The sequence below is a fragment of the Eurosta solidaginis genome, chromosome 3 (genome assembly GCF_040869045.1).
Source record: "Eurosta solidaginis isolate ZX-2024a chromosome 3, ASM4086904v1, whole genome shotgun sequence".
In the NCBI taxonomy this organism is placed as follows: Eukaryota; Metazoa; Arthropoda; class Insecta; order Diptera; family Tephritidae; genus Eurosta; species Eurosta solidaginis.
In genome coordinates this window covers 267,488,208-267,507,164 of record NC_090321.1, presented here as the reverse complement: position 1 = coordinate 267,507,164, position 18,957 = coordinate 267,488,208, and the positions used below count along the sequence as shown (strand labels likewise).

At 35.8% G+C, this 18,957-nt stretch overlaps 1 protein-coding gene across 9 annotated transcripts in view; it reads left to right on the top strand.

The window, feature by feature from the left end:
- Positions 1-15,579, top strand: part of apt (apontic) — a 183,128-nt gene extending 167,549 nt beyond the window's left edge. For 7 of the 9 annotated variants that reach the window (XM_067776363.1, XM_067776361.1, XM_067776365.1 and 4 more), the window contains 3 exons: positions 1,191-1,451; positions 5,713-5,959; positions 6,048-15,578. In XM_067776363.1, coding sequence (XP_067632464.1) covers positions 1,191-1,451; positions 5,713-5,959; positions 6,048-6,894 — 1,355 coding nt within the window. In that variant the 3' untranslated portion in view covers positions 6,895-15,578. Of the gene's footprint in view, positions 1-1,190; positions 1,452-5,712; positions 5,960-6,047 lie in introns of all 9 variants that reach the window. The other 2 variants (XM_067776368.1, XM_067776369.1) reach the window with 2 other exon arrangements.
- The last annotated feature ends 3,378 nt before the right edge of the window (positions 15,580-18,957 follow it).

Here is an 18,957-nt window from a genome sequence, read left to right as displayed (position 1 = left end):
TTCACCCCCACTACTCGGCTGCATAATTAGGTCGAAGTCTGCTCTCAGTGCGCAGGTGTGGGAGCCGAGAGGATTAAACGTTAGCAGTCTGTTGCGAAAAACTTTCCTTCTATCACTTATTTGATTTTCTTCCTTGCACAGATGTACATACATACATATGTGCTTATGTTGACTGCACCAAAGTAGTGGTCCAAATATATAAGGACCTTGTAGCGTGAGCACTTCCATGACGCTAATGCCATACATGCCTGTCGTAAATCACTACGTGATCGATTTGGTTTCGTACTCTTCGAGCAGGAGGCAAAACAGTATACCTTTTTGTCTGAAACCTGGCACTGCAGTCAACCTCAACGCATTAGGATATGTTACATCGTGGGGGCTGATTTTTCCAACTGTATGACCAAAGACCCCTCCCATGCCAAACCTGGTGGTGAAGGCGCCAAAGGAGATTTTGATGTCATGGTGAGGGCAGTCGTCGCATATCGGGGACGCCCTCTTTCTCTGCTTCTCTCTCGAACACTCCTAACCAGATGTCAGTACCCACAAAATGACAGAGGTTGAGGACAGGCTTCGTACTTCATCAAGGTAGATTGTGTTTGCTTATTCCTTTGCAATCTATTGAAAGCCGTATTTGGTATGGTAATTTATATAATAATACCCGTTTGGTTTTTTTAGCACCGTGGGGATAGACCATTAATGGCAGGTTCCTACTCAAGTAAAATTTTGCATTTATAATGTACACATCCTTGAACGATAATGCTCGGCGGCGAAGTCTCTTTCCCACCACAAAACCCACAAATTGGCTTCAAATTGTGCTTCTGCCCATATTGCTACTGTGGTGGCCGTCGCAAGGTCCTAATGTCCTTCTGCCTTCCCACGTCCATCGTGCTTCTTCTATGACGGTGATATCAGCCTTTGATTTCACGAAGACATGAAGCAGCCGAAATAACCTCGCTTCGGTACCTTCCCCAGAAAGAGTCTAAACAATTCAGGCAAAGGCCCTTAAATCGTAGTCCGATAAGCGTTTGAAGTAGTCGTCATCAGAAGACCGCAGGGTCAATTAGCACAATATGCTTAATAATATTCTTGGGACCACTTGAAGAACGGTAATTTATCTTCTGACTCTGAGCTAAAAACTTCTGCAAATGAACGCTAATTGTCAATTAATATATGTAAAACTTTTTTTTCAGAAATGCAACAGTATATGAATAGTCCAGCCATGAATATGTACAAAAAGCGTGAACGCACACAGAATTGGAATCATCAGGAGAAAAAGTTTTTACTCGATTTATGTCGAAAAGATATGAGAATTATTGAAAATAAACGACTCGATGCTGGACTGACGGCTGTGAAGAATAAAGCTTGGAAGATAATACATCAGAAATTTTCAAGTCAATTTGGTACAGATCGGACTTGCAACCGGCTGAAGGAACAATGGCGGCGCATGAAAGGTAATAAACTTAACAAATTAAACTTTATCTCAAACATGTTTAATTTAACTTATGGATAAGTAGCTTGTATAAACTATGTATGTTGGAAAAATATGAGGACCGTTTGCTGTTCATAGCTTTGAATTCAGAAAGGCACTAAAATCGTCATTTCGGGGAGGTGGTGTTATTTACACCGTATAAGATTTTTTTCTTAACATACTTCATCAATAAGAATTTCCGTTTAGAAAGTGTTTATAGCAAGGGACACTTTTTATAGATCCCGAATCTCATTTTTTAGACATTTTTTGATTAAACACCGAAAATTAAGGGAAGTGAGCGGCATTCTCTATCGCAATTCTTCCTCTGCCCATACATATTGTGGCGAATATTAGCATTTCTAACATCACTATGCTGTTGGTAAATAAATACAACGACAGCATTTACACACATATATAGAAGGCAATGAAGAATATTCCGCACACATAACCAGCAGCTTGAAGCGAAGAACAAAGAGAAACAATCACACATCATGTTATCATCAGCTAAGAGCAGAAGCTGTTACTCACACATACACACGCACATAGCTAGAAGAAAATCATAAGCTACAGATATACATGTATATATAGCTAAATAACCAAGTATGAGATAAAAATGTTCCAGAAGGCATGTTCGTGAAAAGTCTAAACCTTAGGAGAAACAGGTGAACGAGGCTCACTGAGACTATAAAAGCAGCGCGGTACAAGCTAGAGATATACGCTGCCGATAAACGCCGCCGCCGCCGAATATCGAAAATATCGGCACGGCGGCGGCGTTCGGCTTTCGGCGCGTTACTATATTTTCTACTCGTTTAAGACTATTTAGGCCATTTATTGTTCATGTCGAAAATTGGTCGGATATAGTCGAAAGTGGTATCAAGGGATGCGCATCACTGCCAGTTATAAGAAACTAATTACGAAATTTAATTCTTTCTAACTGTTCAAAAGTTATTAAAAAAACAGCCGTTTTCGATGTCAGCTTAACTCGGACTTTTCATCACCCTACTCAATAAGTTATTAAAACAAAACACTAAAAGAAAAGTTATATAATAAATTTATTTGCTCACTTTACATATGTTTTTCAAAAAATTAATAATGAACAATGAATTCAAATAGTGACCCAAGGCGAACATGTTTTCAAATTGTTCTCAAGTTGTTAAAAAAGCAAAATACCCAAAAAGGTGCAGATTTTTAAAAAAATTTTATATTGCGATTGACTGAAAGAATAAGCGAACTCAGTGATGCAAAATCCTTTAGTAGGTTCTCCTTTGAAATTATTCTTACCTCATACTTAAGTTGAGGATATATGTACGTATAAGGGTTTGAAAAATCACTTGGGCTTACATTCAAACATCTGCTGTTTATTTGCGAAACTATACAATAGCGTTTGAAATGTTAATTTTGATTTTCACACTTCATCCTTCAACACCCAAGTCTCCCGGTTTGACATTTCCTAAAGTTGGTGGCCCTATCCAAAACTAGTCCCTTGGAGTGAATCACATTGTTTATAGCCTATCAACCAAGTTTAAATATCACCTAAACGTTACGGCTCCTTTTACAAATGTGAATACCTAGGCACATATATTTACAAGGTGAGGCTTTGTCCTTCGCAAGAACACTCAAAGTGGTGAAGAAAAAGCTTTCCCAAAGCAATCGAACTAATGACCGTGAGTGCTACTACCCTAACGTAGTAGACAGTCGAACTAGTCTGAAATCTGAAGATACGCGGTCATCCATAATAATCTCTTATATCATAAGGCCGGAAAACAGCAGTTAACATCTTTCAACTTAAAATCGACCGACTTTTATTCTCAAATATCGACCACTATTGAAATCAATGTTGTGAACACAAACGTCTGCAAATTTTGGTCTACATTTTAAAAATTGTATCCAGGGTCCTTGTAGAATTTTAATTATGTAAATGCGTCGAGGATTATACGATGAGTTACGCAATGACATCCACTTAAACTGCTTATGATTTCGAGGGCGGCATCCTTGTCCTAATAGTTACTCCCTAACGTTTCAAGGTGTTTCTGTGGTGTAGTTCTGCAGCATAGCGCGACAAAAGCATCCGTTGGAAAGTCTTCGAAGCTACACCTAGAGCTTCTAGGAAAGTGACGCCGACGAATGTATAAGTTCTAAGTCGCAGTCCTACAGCTTCTGTGCTGACATATGGTGTGAGGGTCAGGAGGCCTGGTGGTGGTCGGGATTGCTACTGTTCGCACATGTTGTTGTTGTTGTTGTAGCAGTGCTTCACCCCACCCAATAGGTGCGACCGATCACTAATTGTCATCAATATCCTCTAACGGGAGTCCAAGAAACTTGTAGTTTCAACAGGGGTGGACCATAATGAGAGGGGTGTTAGAGGCGTTGGTTCCACATTACAATTAAAGAGATGTACTGTTCGCACATCGGGAATTGTAGCTTTTAAAATTAAGAGCTAAGAGAATTGTAGCTCTTAAAAACAGCCGAAAAACTGGGGAGCCCTGTGCCAAGAGATTCATGAGTATTAATAGTCCACTAATAGCAACCGTAAGTCGCCTTTGTGCGTGACCGCCAAGGAGCCGCAAATGATTTAAAGACAATTTGTTCGCGACGATTATTAGGAGTTAACCCCAGGTGAAACTACGCTTTGCGCGAGATATGCAGACAAAGGTGTGACCATTTCATGTATCTCTATCTCTTTTCAGCAGACGCAGCAGTACCAATTCTAAAGACCGGGGTTAGGTTGGAAGCCTCTCTGCAGTAAGCGAACGAGGGACGATCCCTCCGCAAGGAGCTACTCCTGAAAATTTTTGAACGGTCTGCAAGATCTTGAGGCAAAAAAACCCGGATCTTTCCGAAATGGCCAACACGTTGATTTCCTTAAATACATATATACAAACAAAACCTTTCTTAAATATTATTTTTTTAAATAATAAGCTTTTTAAACTAAGAAGACCGGCGTACTCCAGCGCACCGCCCACGCCGCTGCCACCAGTATATAATAGAGCCTACGCCGCCGGCGCCGATAAAGGGATTGACGTAAACCTCTAGTACAAGCAACAAACAGTTTGATTTTATCACGCTATAGTAAAGCACAAGACAAAATCCACCTTTCATGTTGAAACCCATATATGTCATATCTGAGATATCTTTGAGGGATATTAGTATTGAAGGAATCCTTGAAGGGTATTTAAGGCAAAATTATTACTTAACACGGCAGCCGCCGTAGTGTGGTGATAGCGTTTTCGCTTACCGCACCGAATGTTGTGGATTCAAGGCCCGTGAATATTAGGTTAGGTTGAATTGGCCGGTCTATAAGGACTGAATGAAGTACCTAGTAGTGAATGAATGAGTCCGTAGTGTTACCAGAAGTTTGTTTTACGACCAAACTGAAAAACCCTAACAAAAACCAGGACCTATTTTATAAAATAGCTTCGTCCTCTTGGCAAATAGAAGCTTTCTAGGAGCTGTGCCACCTGCTGCTTGACAGCCGTATCGCTCCTTATAGTTGGATACTTAGCCCGGTAAGCACAGGGCACGATCGCTTACTCCTCCATACTTTACTTTTTGCTGATATTTTTTCCGAAAGATATAGAATTGAACACACATTATCAGAGCACTTAAGGGGAAATTCAAATTAATTTCATCAAACGAGGAATATGTTGTCACGTGATTGTGCAGCGGAACCACAAGGAATTGCCAGCACAATTCATATCTTCTCCAACACTATTTTCAACCTCACCTACCCATTGCGAATCCTTTTTTTTTTAACTGGCGATCTTCTAACCTTCCGCAGGGAAAGAGGAGATTTGATGACCTAGAAGGTTAAATGTGGTCATATCATTGGTTCTGTTTTGCAGTCTATTACAGGAGAACATCGATAAAAGTCACCAAACCCTTATTTTTGCATATGATTGAAAACGCCCTATTTCAAGATATTTTGCAAAAATTCGCGCTCAGGTTTTTTTCCCCTGTCAGAAAGTATTTAAAATTTAGTTCAATCTTAATGTAAATTCATGATATTTTCAGCTGAGATTACTGGTTTTAAAACAAAATCCAGAGGTAGGGCGTTCTTCACCCGAATACTGAAAAAGCAAGTAGATGAGTTTTGTAAAGTAGTTTTTACTTAAATGATTTGTCTAAAAAATTAATCCGTCTAAATCGTCAAAATAAATCGTACTAGCATTTGCTTTATTTAGTTTTAGCTGATTTAATTTGAATTTTCGCTCAACTGTTTAAGGCACAACTTTTTTGGCTTTCAGCTTGCACGCGTAACGAAATTTTGGATTACAACAATCGTTTGGCCAGATTTGGTGCAGACGTTGCCGATCGCAAGAAGCCATCACCATTTACATTCGAAGTGTGGGATTTCATGCAAGAAGCAAAGAAAGCGTGTAAATCAGAAGCTTTAGATGGCATTGATTACTCGAAAATACCGTTGGCGCTCGAAGAGGATTACGAATACCGCGAGGATGAACAAAATGGCGAAGATGACCACGATATGGATGAGTAAGCCCAAACCCTATGTTGAATAGTTTAAAAACTTATCACACTACTCGTTGGAGATCAATACATGTTTTTTCTTTTCTCTTTACAGCAGCCGTACACCACCGCAAGAGCTCTGCGACGTCGACATCAAAGAAGAGACCAGTGAGACATTCAACGATACCAACAACCACAATGAAGCGCAAGGTGAACGTCGTCTCTCCGCCTCCTCGCCAAATGTCAGCCGATTGGGCGCGCATGACCTTGAACGTGCGAACAGCCTACATAGTCCCGCTGGTAACTTGGCGACAGGCAGTGATCACGCCAATTCCAGTTTTCTCACACAGAATGGTGCCAACGGTGGCGCACCACCACCTGGCACAACCGGTGATATGGGCGCCTTCCAGCCTACCTTTAACATGAACAATATCTCCGCCACATTAGAAGCATTGAATGCATTGCGTACTGGACAATTTCCCTCAGCTGCCGCTGCTGCTGCAGCAGCTTTACAAAATAATTTTGCTGCCGCTGCGGCGCAACAACACAATACGCAACAACAACAACACAATCAACAGCAGCAACAGCAACAATTGTCAGCAAACGATGATCAGCCGTTGGTAAAGCGTCCGCGCAGTTCGAGCGGTAGCGGCGCCAATGGCCAAGAAGTGCTGCATGATTTATCGATAAATGGCGCTGTTGTTGCACCATCCAGCGTACACACAGCACCAGTGCAGCTGAACAGTAGCATCAATGGTATGAATGCGCTGAGTATTGCCGCTAGTACAACGCCGGAAATGCGCGTTTTCATGGAAATGCAAAGCAAAGAACATTTGATGCGCATGAAAATACTCGAAGTTCAACTGCAAGCGGCTAAATACAATCGCGATTTGGTAGAAATCAATAAAACATTGGCTTTGCAAAAATTGCAGGAAATGGCGAGCAAACGTTTGACGAGCTAAGCTTTGCGTAATGGAAAGCAACATTTTTGTAAGAAAAGTAGGCGAAAAGAAACTGAAGTATTCAAAATAATAAGTATTTTTAAATGGAAACTGTGTACGTACTATAGCAGGGTTGCATTTGGAGCGTAGCTATACTGGGGCGTTGGCCAGGCAAGCGCATGCGCACATTTGTATAATGATTTCATGTTTTTTTATTATCGACTTAATTATAGAAGTTATAATAGTTAAGATTTTTGTTTATTCAAACGACATTCCTGTTAGTTTCAGTTGAACATAACCTACATATTTACTGTTATTAGAAATAGTTACCCTCTTTTTTGCTAATTGTTAAACATGTTGTTGATGTCACAAATTTTGTAAAAGAAACAATGAAATATAGAACGAAAATATATTAAACAAAACAAAAATGTAAAAAATATTTGCCGAAACAGTATTTAAAATGCAGCAAATATAGACACAAAAAAGTTTATTAGCCCAAAAATATGCAACAGTTATATAATGCAATAGCCCTACCTCAAAAACTTTACTCAACTTATAAAAGGTTTTATTATAGAAAGCAAATACATTAATTAAGTAATAAATTAAAAAGAGACAACTACATAACAAAACAAATACTCTTTTGTAGAGTAATATATGTGACCCGGCCTATGAAAAGGTGGCGTATGACTCAAAAAAAAAAAAACAGCTGTTAAAGCTAAACAATGCATTTCTTCAGTTTCTTAGTAGTTTTTCTTTTGCATTATTTTTTTTTTTTTTTTAGTCATAAGCCACCTTTTCATAGGCCGGGTCACATATGTATATTTTTAGGCGCACATAAACATTGAAACTCAGCTTTTTTTAAGCAGAGCCGACATGAATATTTCCAGGGACTCAAGTGTAAAAACCACTGACTTCTAAATTTTTCGAAGGCTACGAATTTTAGTGCAAACAGTTCCAAGGAATAGGGTAGACCTAATTTTTGTTCTGGTGGCTTTTCTAAAAATAAAACTCATTTAAATATGCAGAAAAAATATGCGAACGAAAAGCAACAAAGCCGTTACGCTCTTAAAATATACATACATTAAAAGTAACTTTATAAAACAAAACTATTTTGATAACTGAGTTTTGATATACGTGCCGAAGTTTCGCAAAATTTTTTAATTATTTGCAAGAACAAAGACAGAAAACAATCCATAACACAATATAACAAAAACAGGACCTCAAATCCGATTTGAATCGAAGGTTTGCTTTTCGCAGACTTCCAACCCAAACATGTAATTTACCACTTTTACTATATCGAATATTACTTACTTATTTAATTGGCGCTTAACCGTTTAAACGGTTATGGCCGTCCAATAAGGCGCGCCACGCGCTTCTTCGCTCTGCCAACTGGCCCTAATTGGTCACACCAAGGGAGCTTAAATTGTTTTCCACCTGGCCATTCCAGCGGAGTGGGGGACGTCCTCTTCCTCTGCTTGCATAGGCTGGTTCCGATAAAAAAAAAACTAAGCAGGGCGTCGTCTTTCATTCGCATAACACGGCCTAGCCAGCGCAGTCGCTGTGTTTTAATTCGCTGGACTATGCTAATATCTGCGTATAGCTCGTGCAGTTCATCATTAAATCTTCTTCGGTACTCGCCATCGCCCACGCGTAGAGGTCCACACATCTTTGGAAGAACTTTTCTCTCGAACACTCCTCGAGCCGCTTCATCTGATGTTTTCATGGTACATGCTTCTGCACCAAATATTACTGCACAAAAAAAAATTGTACGTAGGCCGGTCCAGCAAACCGTACATTTTCGAAGAAAATTATATTAAACTAATAAAATAAAACAATTAGATAAACAGAACTATATCTGCTACACATTTCCAAGCCCAATATTAGAAAGTCTGCCTAAAATTGTGCTCCACATTTTGCTTTTGTTCGCAGCGATAAAGGCCCTAGATTGCAAAAACAACAACAACATTTTACAACATTGTTTCGGTTGGTTCGGTGTAAATTTAAGAAAGGAAAACTGCGATTCCAATCGTAATTATGGCATAATATTGTCACTTGTCATTAGTCAAGAATTTGGCTCTTGGTAACAGTCATTCTTATTCTTAACCAATATTGACAGCTATCAGTAAACAGCATTCGATTTTTGTGCCAGTACAGATTTCTACTTAACTAAAGGAAGAGCTGAACAAAGCCACAAAGCCAGTCGATGATCGGCTGTTTGAGTACAACGGAACAAAAACCTAGAAAAAATCTTAGAAATTTTTAAAAACTACGAAATTCCGAAAATAAGTTTACTTCAAAAATATATGGTGAGTTCTGCATACTTTTAGCCAGAACAAATATATTGTTATAATGGTTTCATCATATATGGTGGTTTTCAAATCAATCTGAAAAGTGTATTGTAATTTTTGGAACAAAAAGTTTTTAGAAATGTATTGAAATATTTAGAAATTAGTTAATGAAATAGCTCCACCTTCAGGTCAAACAATGGTATTTCAAAAAATGAGTGTGAAATCATAGAATAGCTCATAGTCATACGCAATTTGCTTCTTTTTTTCAATAAATAGATCTAAAAAATACAAAACAGTTTTTTTAATATAAAAAATATTTCTTCAATTTTTTTAAACAAATTTTTTATTGCTTCGTGCAACATATGCATACAAATAAAGTTGGTTCTTTCAAGATAGCATTTTCGTTCTAAAATAAATTGACCGTGAAATTTATAGATGTAAACTACCCTGCAGCGATTGGCGCTACTTTCGTATGAGAAGACTGCGCTAGTTCTAATTCTGTCCACTCACAGTGCTTTCAACTAATACCTTTAACATTTTGATGTCTTACGAATGGCAATATCCCCCTTTCCAAACCTTTCAACGCGTTCTTAAGTGGTTCAGTCATTAATGGTTCTGAAATAGTCGCTGTCTTTGATTGATTGATATAAATACATGCAGCTCAGACTTAAATGCTGTAGGTACTCTCCCGATCTGCATCCGATTAGCACCAGTTTGGAGGTGGTCATAAAACCTGTACTACGAAACTGTTGCTTTGCGAGATTATGTCCCTTTTTGTCTTCAGCGTAGTAAATGCATTTGTATAAACTTTTTTTAAATAATCCTTGAATCAACTTCTCATGAGCATAAACTGAGCACACTATTGATCAATGTTAACAACTCTTTAGAAAGAAATTATGAGCCGTCAAAAAATTTAAAAATATTTTTTATAAAAGTAACACACTTTTAGGCGCATTAAGATAATGTAAAAACTTGAGATAGTTCTCCTCCGAAAGAGGAATGGATCGTTTTTATGGGGAGCGACTACACAATAGGTAGGTAGATTTGTCGCAATCTAGGAAACAGTTTCGCTTCTTTAACTTATGGCTTCGTTCAGTTCTGCTCAACATGTGCTGCAATGCTCGGCTAGGGAAAGAGAGAGCTTTAGTCTCATTTTCGACGGAAAGATACTCCTTAAACCTTTCCTATCAAGCTTAAAACATCTGTGAATGTGTATGTATATGCCGCATTGTGTCGCGTGCCTCCTGAGGATCAGAGCGCCAAGCTCCTTTGGATTTTTGGCATCTGTTTGAGATGCTTAGATTTTGTAAAGAAATCAGATACTTAAGAAAAGATCGGAGCTACAATGGCTGTATAAATCCAATGTACTACTTTCGGAGAAATACTTCACGAGAACAGCGCGTGTTGCTTTCTTTGTTCGCTCGGCTAACTATATTGGCATTCCAGAGTAATCTCCTGCCAAGAACGACTACCGGATACCTGACTTTGTCGACATTTGCTCAGACAAAATTTTTTTTTAGTAAAAGGGAACGAGCAACATACATTGTTTATGAAAGTAACGAAATTTTTTTAAATCACATAATTTAGACCTCAATACAGCTTTTAAAAGAACAAAGCCAATATGGTGAGGTTTTTTTTAATCTACATGAAATGAAAACTTAGTGAGCAACCAAAAGTATGCTCCAGCTAAAACGAAATTATTTAAGGTTTTGAAATCAACAAGTCCAAGTTTCTACACATAACAAGGAGATCATATTAGCTTAATGAAGCAAGTTTGATTTTACTGATGAGATTGGTTTACACTTCGAATTTGCTTTTTTGTATGGTTAAATCCCAAAACAAAATTAAATTGGCAAATTTTGTTTTAAAACATGTTTTACTTTTTGTTATTCCCTAAACTTTATCATAAAATGGTCATGTATATAAAAAATAAAGGGAAAAAGTTACTGAATAATAAATTACATAATAACAGAGCTGGGCTAAAATGATTACTTCAGAAATATAATTACATTTAATTACAACTTGCAATTGGAAAATGGATTTGATTAATGCGTTAAGTCTAAAATGAAGAAATTGACTGTATTTTCCGAATATATTTAAAGTACGTTCCGCACATTTTCGTTGGTATTACAAGGTAAACCCGATGAGAGGCCAATGACGTTCTTCAATTATGTTTTTTTTAAATACAAATTTTTTTTTTTTTTTTTGCAGAAATAATTCTTTTCTAGGGGGACAGTAGTTTTTATTTTTAGGGCAGTGATCGATAACCATCCTGACATTGCAAAATTCGTGCCACACTTTAGGAAACATTGTGGAAGAGCAGCAAGATTGGAAGATCGTATACCAACGAGTTGAGGTACTTAGAATATTAAGGCGGTAAAGCACGTCTGCCGTATAAGGTCACACAACAATCGGACTTTTACGTTCATGGCATACCATTACCAAGTGTCGAACACTTAATACTCCTGAGTGCAACGTTCGATCACAGGTTCTGCTTCAACACATCGCATCAAAATTCTTCTTTTTTTTAGAGATAAATACACTGCCCGGTGGTTTTGGGGAATATTATCGATGATGATGGCCCTTAGCCGAATATTGATCCGGTACGTTCCAGTTAATGCAGCTCAATGAACCCCGTTATTAAACCGCATTTTCAGTCATCACAGAAAAAGAACGCACATTTCATAGAGGAGCGCATGCATTACCGTTGCTTTTCTTCCATCTATAGAGGAATATTCCGAGCCAAAAGATGCGAGAAAAATTCAGACACTAGTTTCCAAGTAGTTCAAATCCACAACACTGAAAGAAATCCGAATTGTACATAAATAATTCAAAACATTCTTCTATTGATTTTTATAAATTTTTTTATCTGGCATTTGGAAAAGTCAAACACAAATTTTTATGCTTGTTTGCTTGGTTCAATTATATGGTTGGCTCATCGCATGGTGGAATCGCCAGGTGAAGTAAGCCGTCAGTTTTCTTGCTCTAAATTCTTCTTCGAAAACGCGTTGCTTTTTTTTATTTGTAAAACATGCCACTTTTAGTACTTTTTTCACATAAACTATTAGGTGAATATTGATGGACTTTTACTGTATTTAATTTCAGAGATCCATCATTTGGGTATCTTTGGTGTTGGCTGCCATAAATAAGGCCGTGCTAAAGTAATACGTCCTTATTTTTGATATTATCATTATATACATATGTGTAATTTGTTCCCAAAAAAATTAAGACAGGTCTTTGTTAAAACAAACTATTTACATTCACGTCATATTCAACCAAGGATCTTCCCCTGTACAGTGCTACTGAAGACTTTCAAAGAATGTTTTTCTCATTCCTATAAGAACTCCAGAATTGTCGTAACTATTATACCATATTTTGAAAATACTTCGCTAAAACAGTGGTATTCTAAATATACAATAAATTGTAACTCACTGTTGCTGTTTTGCTTTAAAAACTATACCACTAAGGTGAAAATAATGTTACACTTAAGGATTGTAATTTAGAATTCGCTCGCTTCGGATCAGCATCTTCTGGTTCTAGGCCGACTGCCGCTGGGCTAGTCTATCCCCTGACATATTTTGGTAAATAATAACTTGGTAACATAAGTAATACAACATGAATTCAACTGTGAAAAGTTTTTGGGGGATCTTCTGATTAAGAGAAGAATAATATATGTTTTACTCCCGACTCTTAACGAAAAATCAACAAAGCAGATGAACATTTCAATTAATTTTAAGGGATGGAAACAAATTTGAGAGTATCACGATCACTTCCAAATGTGACTGTAAAACTTTTCATCGAACCCGAACCTCATTTAAGTTCCGCAAAAGGCAGAAAAGTGCAGCTAAATAACTGACGAACATACGTGCTATATGAGCCGTTTAATTTGAAAGTGGCATAAGTCATTTCCAACTCATGGTCTTAAATGCATTGTTATTTTTGAACGAATGCATATATAGATGGTTCTACAATTATAAAATAATAATAAGAAGTGCATCTTTTGGATATTGGACTCTAAAAAACTGGAGGCGAGGAGAGATACAAACAAATTACCACTGAACATAAACGACATGAAATGACTTATGCCACTTTCAAAATAAACGGCTCATATATGAATAATACAATCTTTCTTTTATGTCCGGTTTTTCAATAACAGTTTCAACTGCAGTTGAAGTTGAGGTCAGTTTACTTTGGCCGCGTCCATCAAGTTTTACTGCTCATCACAGTTTAAGTGGCCAAATTGAATTTTTTATTTTTATTCGATCCTAAAAGTAATGTAAACTCGTACTGGTCCTTTGTATTCAATTTTGCATTGGCATTAGGTGGCACTGATATGATAAAAAAGCAGTTTCTGTAATGACTTTCGTAGCAAGGTATTTATTTTCTACTCCTATTTTTTCAAAGCGGCTAAAAATTGTACCCTTTTCTGACCGTCGAAAATACATCCCTACCAGATAGCGTATATCTTTTGTCTTTTTTTTATTTACTTCATCTGGTGATTCCACCATGCAACATACCTTTGTTCAGATTGTCAAAATCTGCGTGTTGGTGTTAGACGAATAGAATAAAGAGAAAACATAAAATTTTGAAATTCTTGTGATGTGAAACAATTTTTTTTTATAAAAAATTTACCACCACGGCAGTGAATAACTGTCAATGTATTGGTTACATTTTGCGTTTTCCATCTCCTCTTGGCATATTCCTATACCAGTGAAATGAAAAAAATAAAATCAGCTGATGAGTTGAGCCAACCATATAATTGAGCCATGGATCTGGCATTTCCACAAAGTTTTGGAGAGTGATTTTAAATTTTTTTAAATTTAAAAAGCAATTATGGCAGCCGGGAAGAGAGAACGGTTTTACCTTCTAATATGTATATTTATCATGGTTGATACAACAAATAAATTTTTGAAATGTTAATAATTTTTTAATTTCTTTGAGAAGTACATAATATATTTTTTTAAGAAGTAATATACATATATAACTGTTATCGTAATAGCATGTAATTAAAACTGTAATAACATTGAATTTACCCAGCTCTGCTTAAAAATTAAGTGCGCTCTGAATACGTCGTTATTTATAAAAGCCACTTTCGGCACTTAAGCCATAACTTGTAAATTATAACTAAAGCACGAAAAAGTTCCAACAAATTAGCTCAAATTTTAATGTATCACTAATTATACATATGAACAAAATAATTGTGGTTAAAAATCGATATGTAAAAAAGGCAAGGCTCTTCTATAAATACAAACTTCATAATTTTTTTTTTCTTATAAGTATGTATAAAATTATACTGTAAGGTGCCAAATAAATTATGTATAAAAAAATTTTGTTTTAATAATGCAAAAACAAATTCATAAAAAATTGCAAAAATAATTCTAAAAATTAATTTTGCGTAATAAAATGTCTAAAATGACGCGAGGTAAACAAATGTATAAAAATGGTTATTTGAAAAAAAAAAAAAAAAAAACATTTAAATTTGCAGCTAATATGTATGAAAAATAATATAAGTAAATTAAAATCAGATTTATGTATATAAATAGTAAATATTTTTGTACTTATAAAAAAACTTATTAGTCTGTTAAACTCTGAAGTGTAATTAAAACTTATACGTAAAAAAATCACAAAAGAAATACGCACATACAGTGAAGTAAATACACTGTTAAAAATAATTGTTACAAAATATAAATCACAATAAAAAGTTACTTAAAATTTATTTTAGCTTTTTTTTATAAGCGAATATTTTCTCAAAAATTAAGCACTTAAAAAGCGCTAAAGTATTCAGGCGAGTATTTTTTTAACGAACCCTAAGTTTTATTATATACAAACATACATACATTTATTGGCTGTATTTTGAACTTGCTTGATAACACATAGCAAATAGAAAAACTTAGTTTTAAATCTTACACAAAAATTTAGTTATAAGACATAAAAAATAGTTCTAATTTTTTTTGGTTATCAACATCTTTACTATAATTAAGCTAATTTTGTGTTCTTTTTTTTTTGTATAGATATTTTTAAACGCCATGCAGTTAAAAATATTTAATTTAATACTGTCTGGAAAAAAATATAACAAATAAAAACACAAAAAAAAATCCGTAAGCTTTTGTTTTAAAACTTCTAGACAAATTTATCAGAATGAATTCTCTATTTGATTTTTTTTTTATTGTTTCGTTAAATCATTATATAATTTTTTTCACTATTTATATTGTTATTAAATAATAAAAATCATAATTTAAATTGCTACAATCTTAAGAGTAATTATTACTTTTATCAACTAACCTGAAAATTCTTTTTGCCATAGAAACAAAATAAAAAACAAATATTCTTTCACAGTAATATTTTTAGCAACAAAAATATATATAAAATCAAAGCATAAATTAAATATGTATATTATTTTCTTGAGAGATAAATATATTGTAAATACATACAGACATGCGAGTATTTACATAAATATGTAACTTAACATAAATATGAAACTTGTTACAATAATAAAATTATCTGAAAGTATACACAACAACTAAATAAGTAGTATTAGTTTTACAGCGTATGCAAAAGTACATACATACATACATATATCACAAATAAAATCAGATTTTATTAATTTAAAATTAAAAACAAATATTTGTTGTTATTTTTTAATTTATATAAGTTGGTGGTTGAAGGTTAGCCCCAGGATTACCTATAAATATCGCACGAATACCTCGGTTAAGCCAATTCAAAGGCCGGCGTTTCAAAATCAACCACGATCAAAATCAAAATCATATCTTAGTAAGTTAGTAAAAAAAACTGCTAAAGCGCCCTTGGGGTCGAACAGCAAGCCCATCCTTTGCAAGATAGGAGCAGTCCCGCTGCAAGAATCTGCTTTGGGGATGAAAATTTGTGGGAGAAACGCAACCAATTTAATGCGGCTACACTGAAATGACAGCTCTTAGGTTAGGTTAGGTTGAACTGGCCGGTCCATGAGGACCTCACATAGACCGATTGAGTCCGTAGTGTTACCACCGGGCCCGGGGTTTAATATGACATTTTTTTTTAATTCAGGAGAGTATTTATTTGTTCCATGGGCAATTTTTAAGACGAAAAGGAACGAAAATCTGCATTTCGTTTTAATATTATAGTGAAGTGTGAAAAATAAAAATCTATATATATAAAAAGAAAGGCTAAAATGTGTGTTAGTTGGTCGCCGGTGTTTGAAGAGATGCGTTGGTCGATTTTGTTCAAACGTTCACACACGTTGCGCAAACCTCACGTGGTGGTTACTACATAGGTTTGGTTGTGATCGACGTTCGAGATATAGGCCGAATCGTGGACCCGAGTACCCCTAGAATGTGTTTATAGAATACTAGTAGACCCGGCAGACGTTGTTCTGCCCTAAATTTGGTCTATCTGCATACATTTTAATACGCTTTTTCCGTCTAACTCTGCCCTCGCCCCTCTACACGTTTTCCTAATCTTTGTATTCACCCCTCCCTCCGTATTTTTCGCTTCATCTCTATCAAATTGAAGCTGTTGATGTGTGCTTTAGTAGAGGGTAATTTTCATACCCCTGGGTGATTAGGGTCTCGAGATATAGGTTAAAACGTGGACCCGGGAACCCCTAGAACGTGTTTATAGAATATGGATAACAAATGAAAGCTGTTGATGAGTGCTTTAGTAGAGGGTAATTTTCATACCCCTGGGTGACTAGGGTCTCGAGATGTAGGCCAAAACGTGTGCCAGTGAATGCCTAGACAGTGTTTATACAATATGGATATAAAATGAAAGCTGTTGATGAGTGCTTTAGTACAGAGTAATATATTATCCAGAGCCGGACTGGGACTGGGACTGGGACTGAGACTCGGAGTGGGACTGGGACTGGAATAAAATACTTACCACCCTCTGGGACAGGCAATAAGGGATGCAGAAGAATGAGAAGAAATTGAGAGAAGAGAAAGAAAGAAGGAGAAGGAGACTGAGAAAGAGATAGAATGAGACGAAGATGGAGATAGATGAAGCGAAAAATATGGAGGGCGGAGTGAATACAAAGATTAGGAAAAAGTGTAGAGGGGCGAGGGCAGAGTTAGACGGAAAAGGCTTATTAAAATGTATGCAGATAGCCCAAATTTAGATAAGAACAACGTCTGCCGGGTCTGCTAGTTTATTATATAACTTTTCTTTTAGTGTTTTGTTTTAATAACTTGGTAAATTGTGCGATGCAAAGTCCGTGTTAAGCTGACATCGAAAACACCTGTTTTTTTAAATAAGTTTTAAACAGTTAGAAAGAGTTAAATTTCGCAATTAGTTTCTTATAACTGGCAGTGATGAGCATCCGTTGAGACCAATGATCTGATTGAAATAAAGTCTGAACACTGCGTGAGCGTGAGCAATGAAACATGTCGTCAAAAACGTGACGTCACGGCGAGAAAATTTGTATGCTCTCATTTTTTAATGCTTGATCTTTTTTATAGCTGTTTCATGCATTATGGAACCGGCCTTTTAAGAAAGTGTTATTCAGGCGTATAATTTTGTATAGGAAACTTTTTTATAGATAAGTGGAGTGATAGTGGTAGAAAGAAAAGTTATATACATGTTTTCTTGAAAATCGTTCAAAGATTATAAAACCAAATTTCGGATAGACAAAGCCTACCCAATGCCCAATATAACATATAGATTGCTGAGTTGAGTATCACTTTATAATGGCTGCCATCTAGAAATCGCCTTATCTCAGCAAAAATGAACCTTTATCAAATTCTGTTTGCCCTACTTCAGAATTCAGTTCAAGAACTCCCATCTGAGAATTAGTTTCACATGAGATATGGTGTTTATGAAAAAGAGTTCTGAAATAAGGCGTTCTTCAACCAAATTCTGAGAAAGAGTGTTTTTGAAACTAATTGCGAACAGGCAGCCCGAATTAGGGTGATATTCCTCTGCAGGCATCGATACACCATATGCAATGTGTGTTCTTGTCAAAAAACTTAAAAAAAAATCGGTGCAAAGCTATGTATGCCTTTTGGAAAATATCAAAACTTGGAAAGTTAAACCTTGCCACTTAGTTCTATAACATGAAATTTTGCTGCTGATATCAGCTTAAGTGACATAAGTGACAGGGGATAAACTTTAGTCAACTTTAACTGGAGTCTAAAATTGCTATGAAAAACCGGACCTTATACTTATGCAGCTACAAGGAATTTATTGCGTTATTTTATGTTCGTTCAGCACAATCACAATAAACGAAGTATTTCTGCAAAATTTATAAATATCCTCTTACAAATACATTTTTACATTTAAAAATATCATGTTCGCATAAAAATTGACCTATAGTAAAGGCCAAATAATAAACATTCTTCATAATCCCTTCTTTTTTATGTTTTCTTTCTTTTAAATTTGGACGTTTCTTCTTCCTCCTTGTCGTGGGTGAATTTTTCAATTTTTTTAATATTTGCTTTGAGAGATTTTTCCATTTCTCTAATTTCTTTAGCCAATTTTTTAATTTCTTCTTTTTGCTTATGCACCAAAAACATTAAAATATGTGAGGGCTAGTGTGGCAATTTTTGAAAATGCAAAGAAAATTTATATACCTTTTTCAGCCTTGCCCTTATCCCAAACACTAATTTGGCGCCTAAAAAAGAAACGAATTGTTTAAATTATCCAGCAATAATGCGCGAGTTTTTCCAAATACACTCGTGGCCATGGGATATGGCGTTTTCCAAAAATATTCTAAGGAAGGGCGTTCTTCTATAGGTTGTTTATCAAACCTTACAACATTAGGTTGTTTTCGAAAGACTTAACAATTGTCAAAGTAGTATGTGTATGA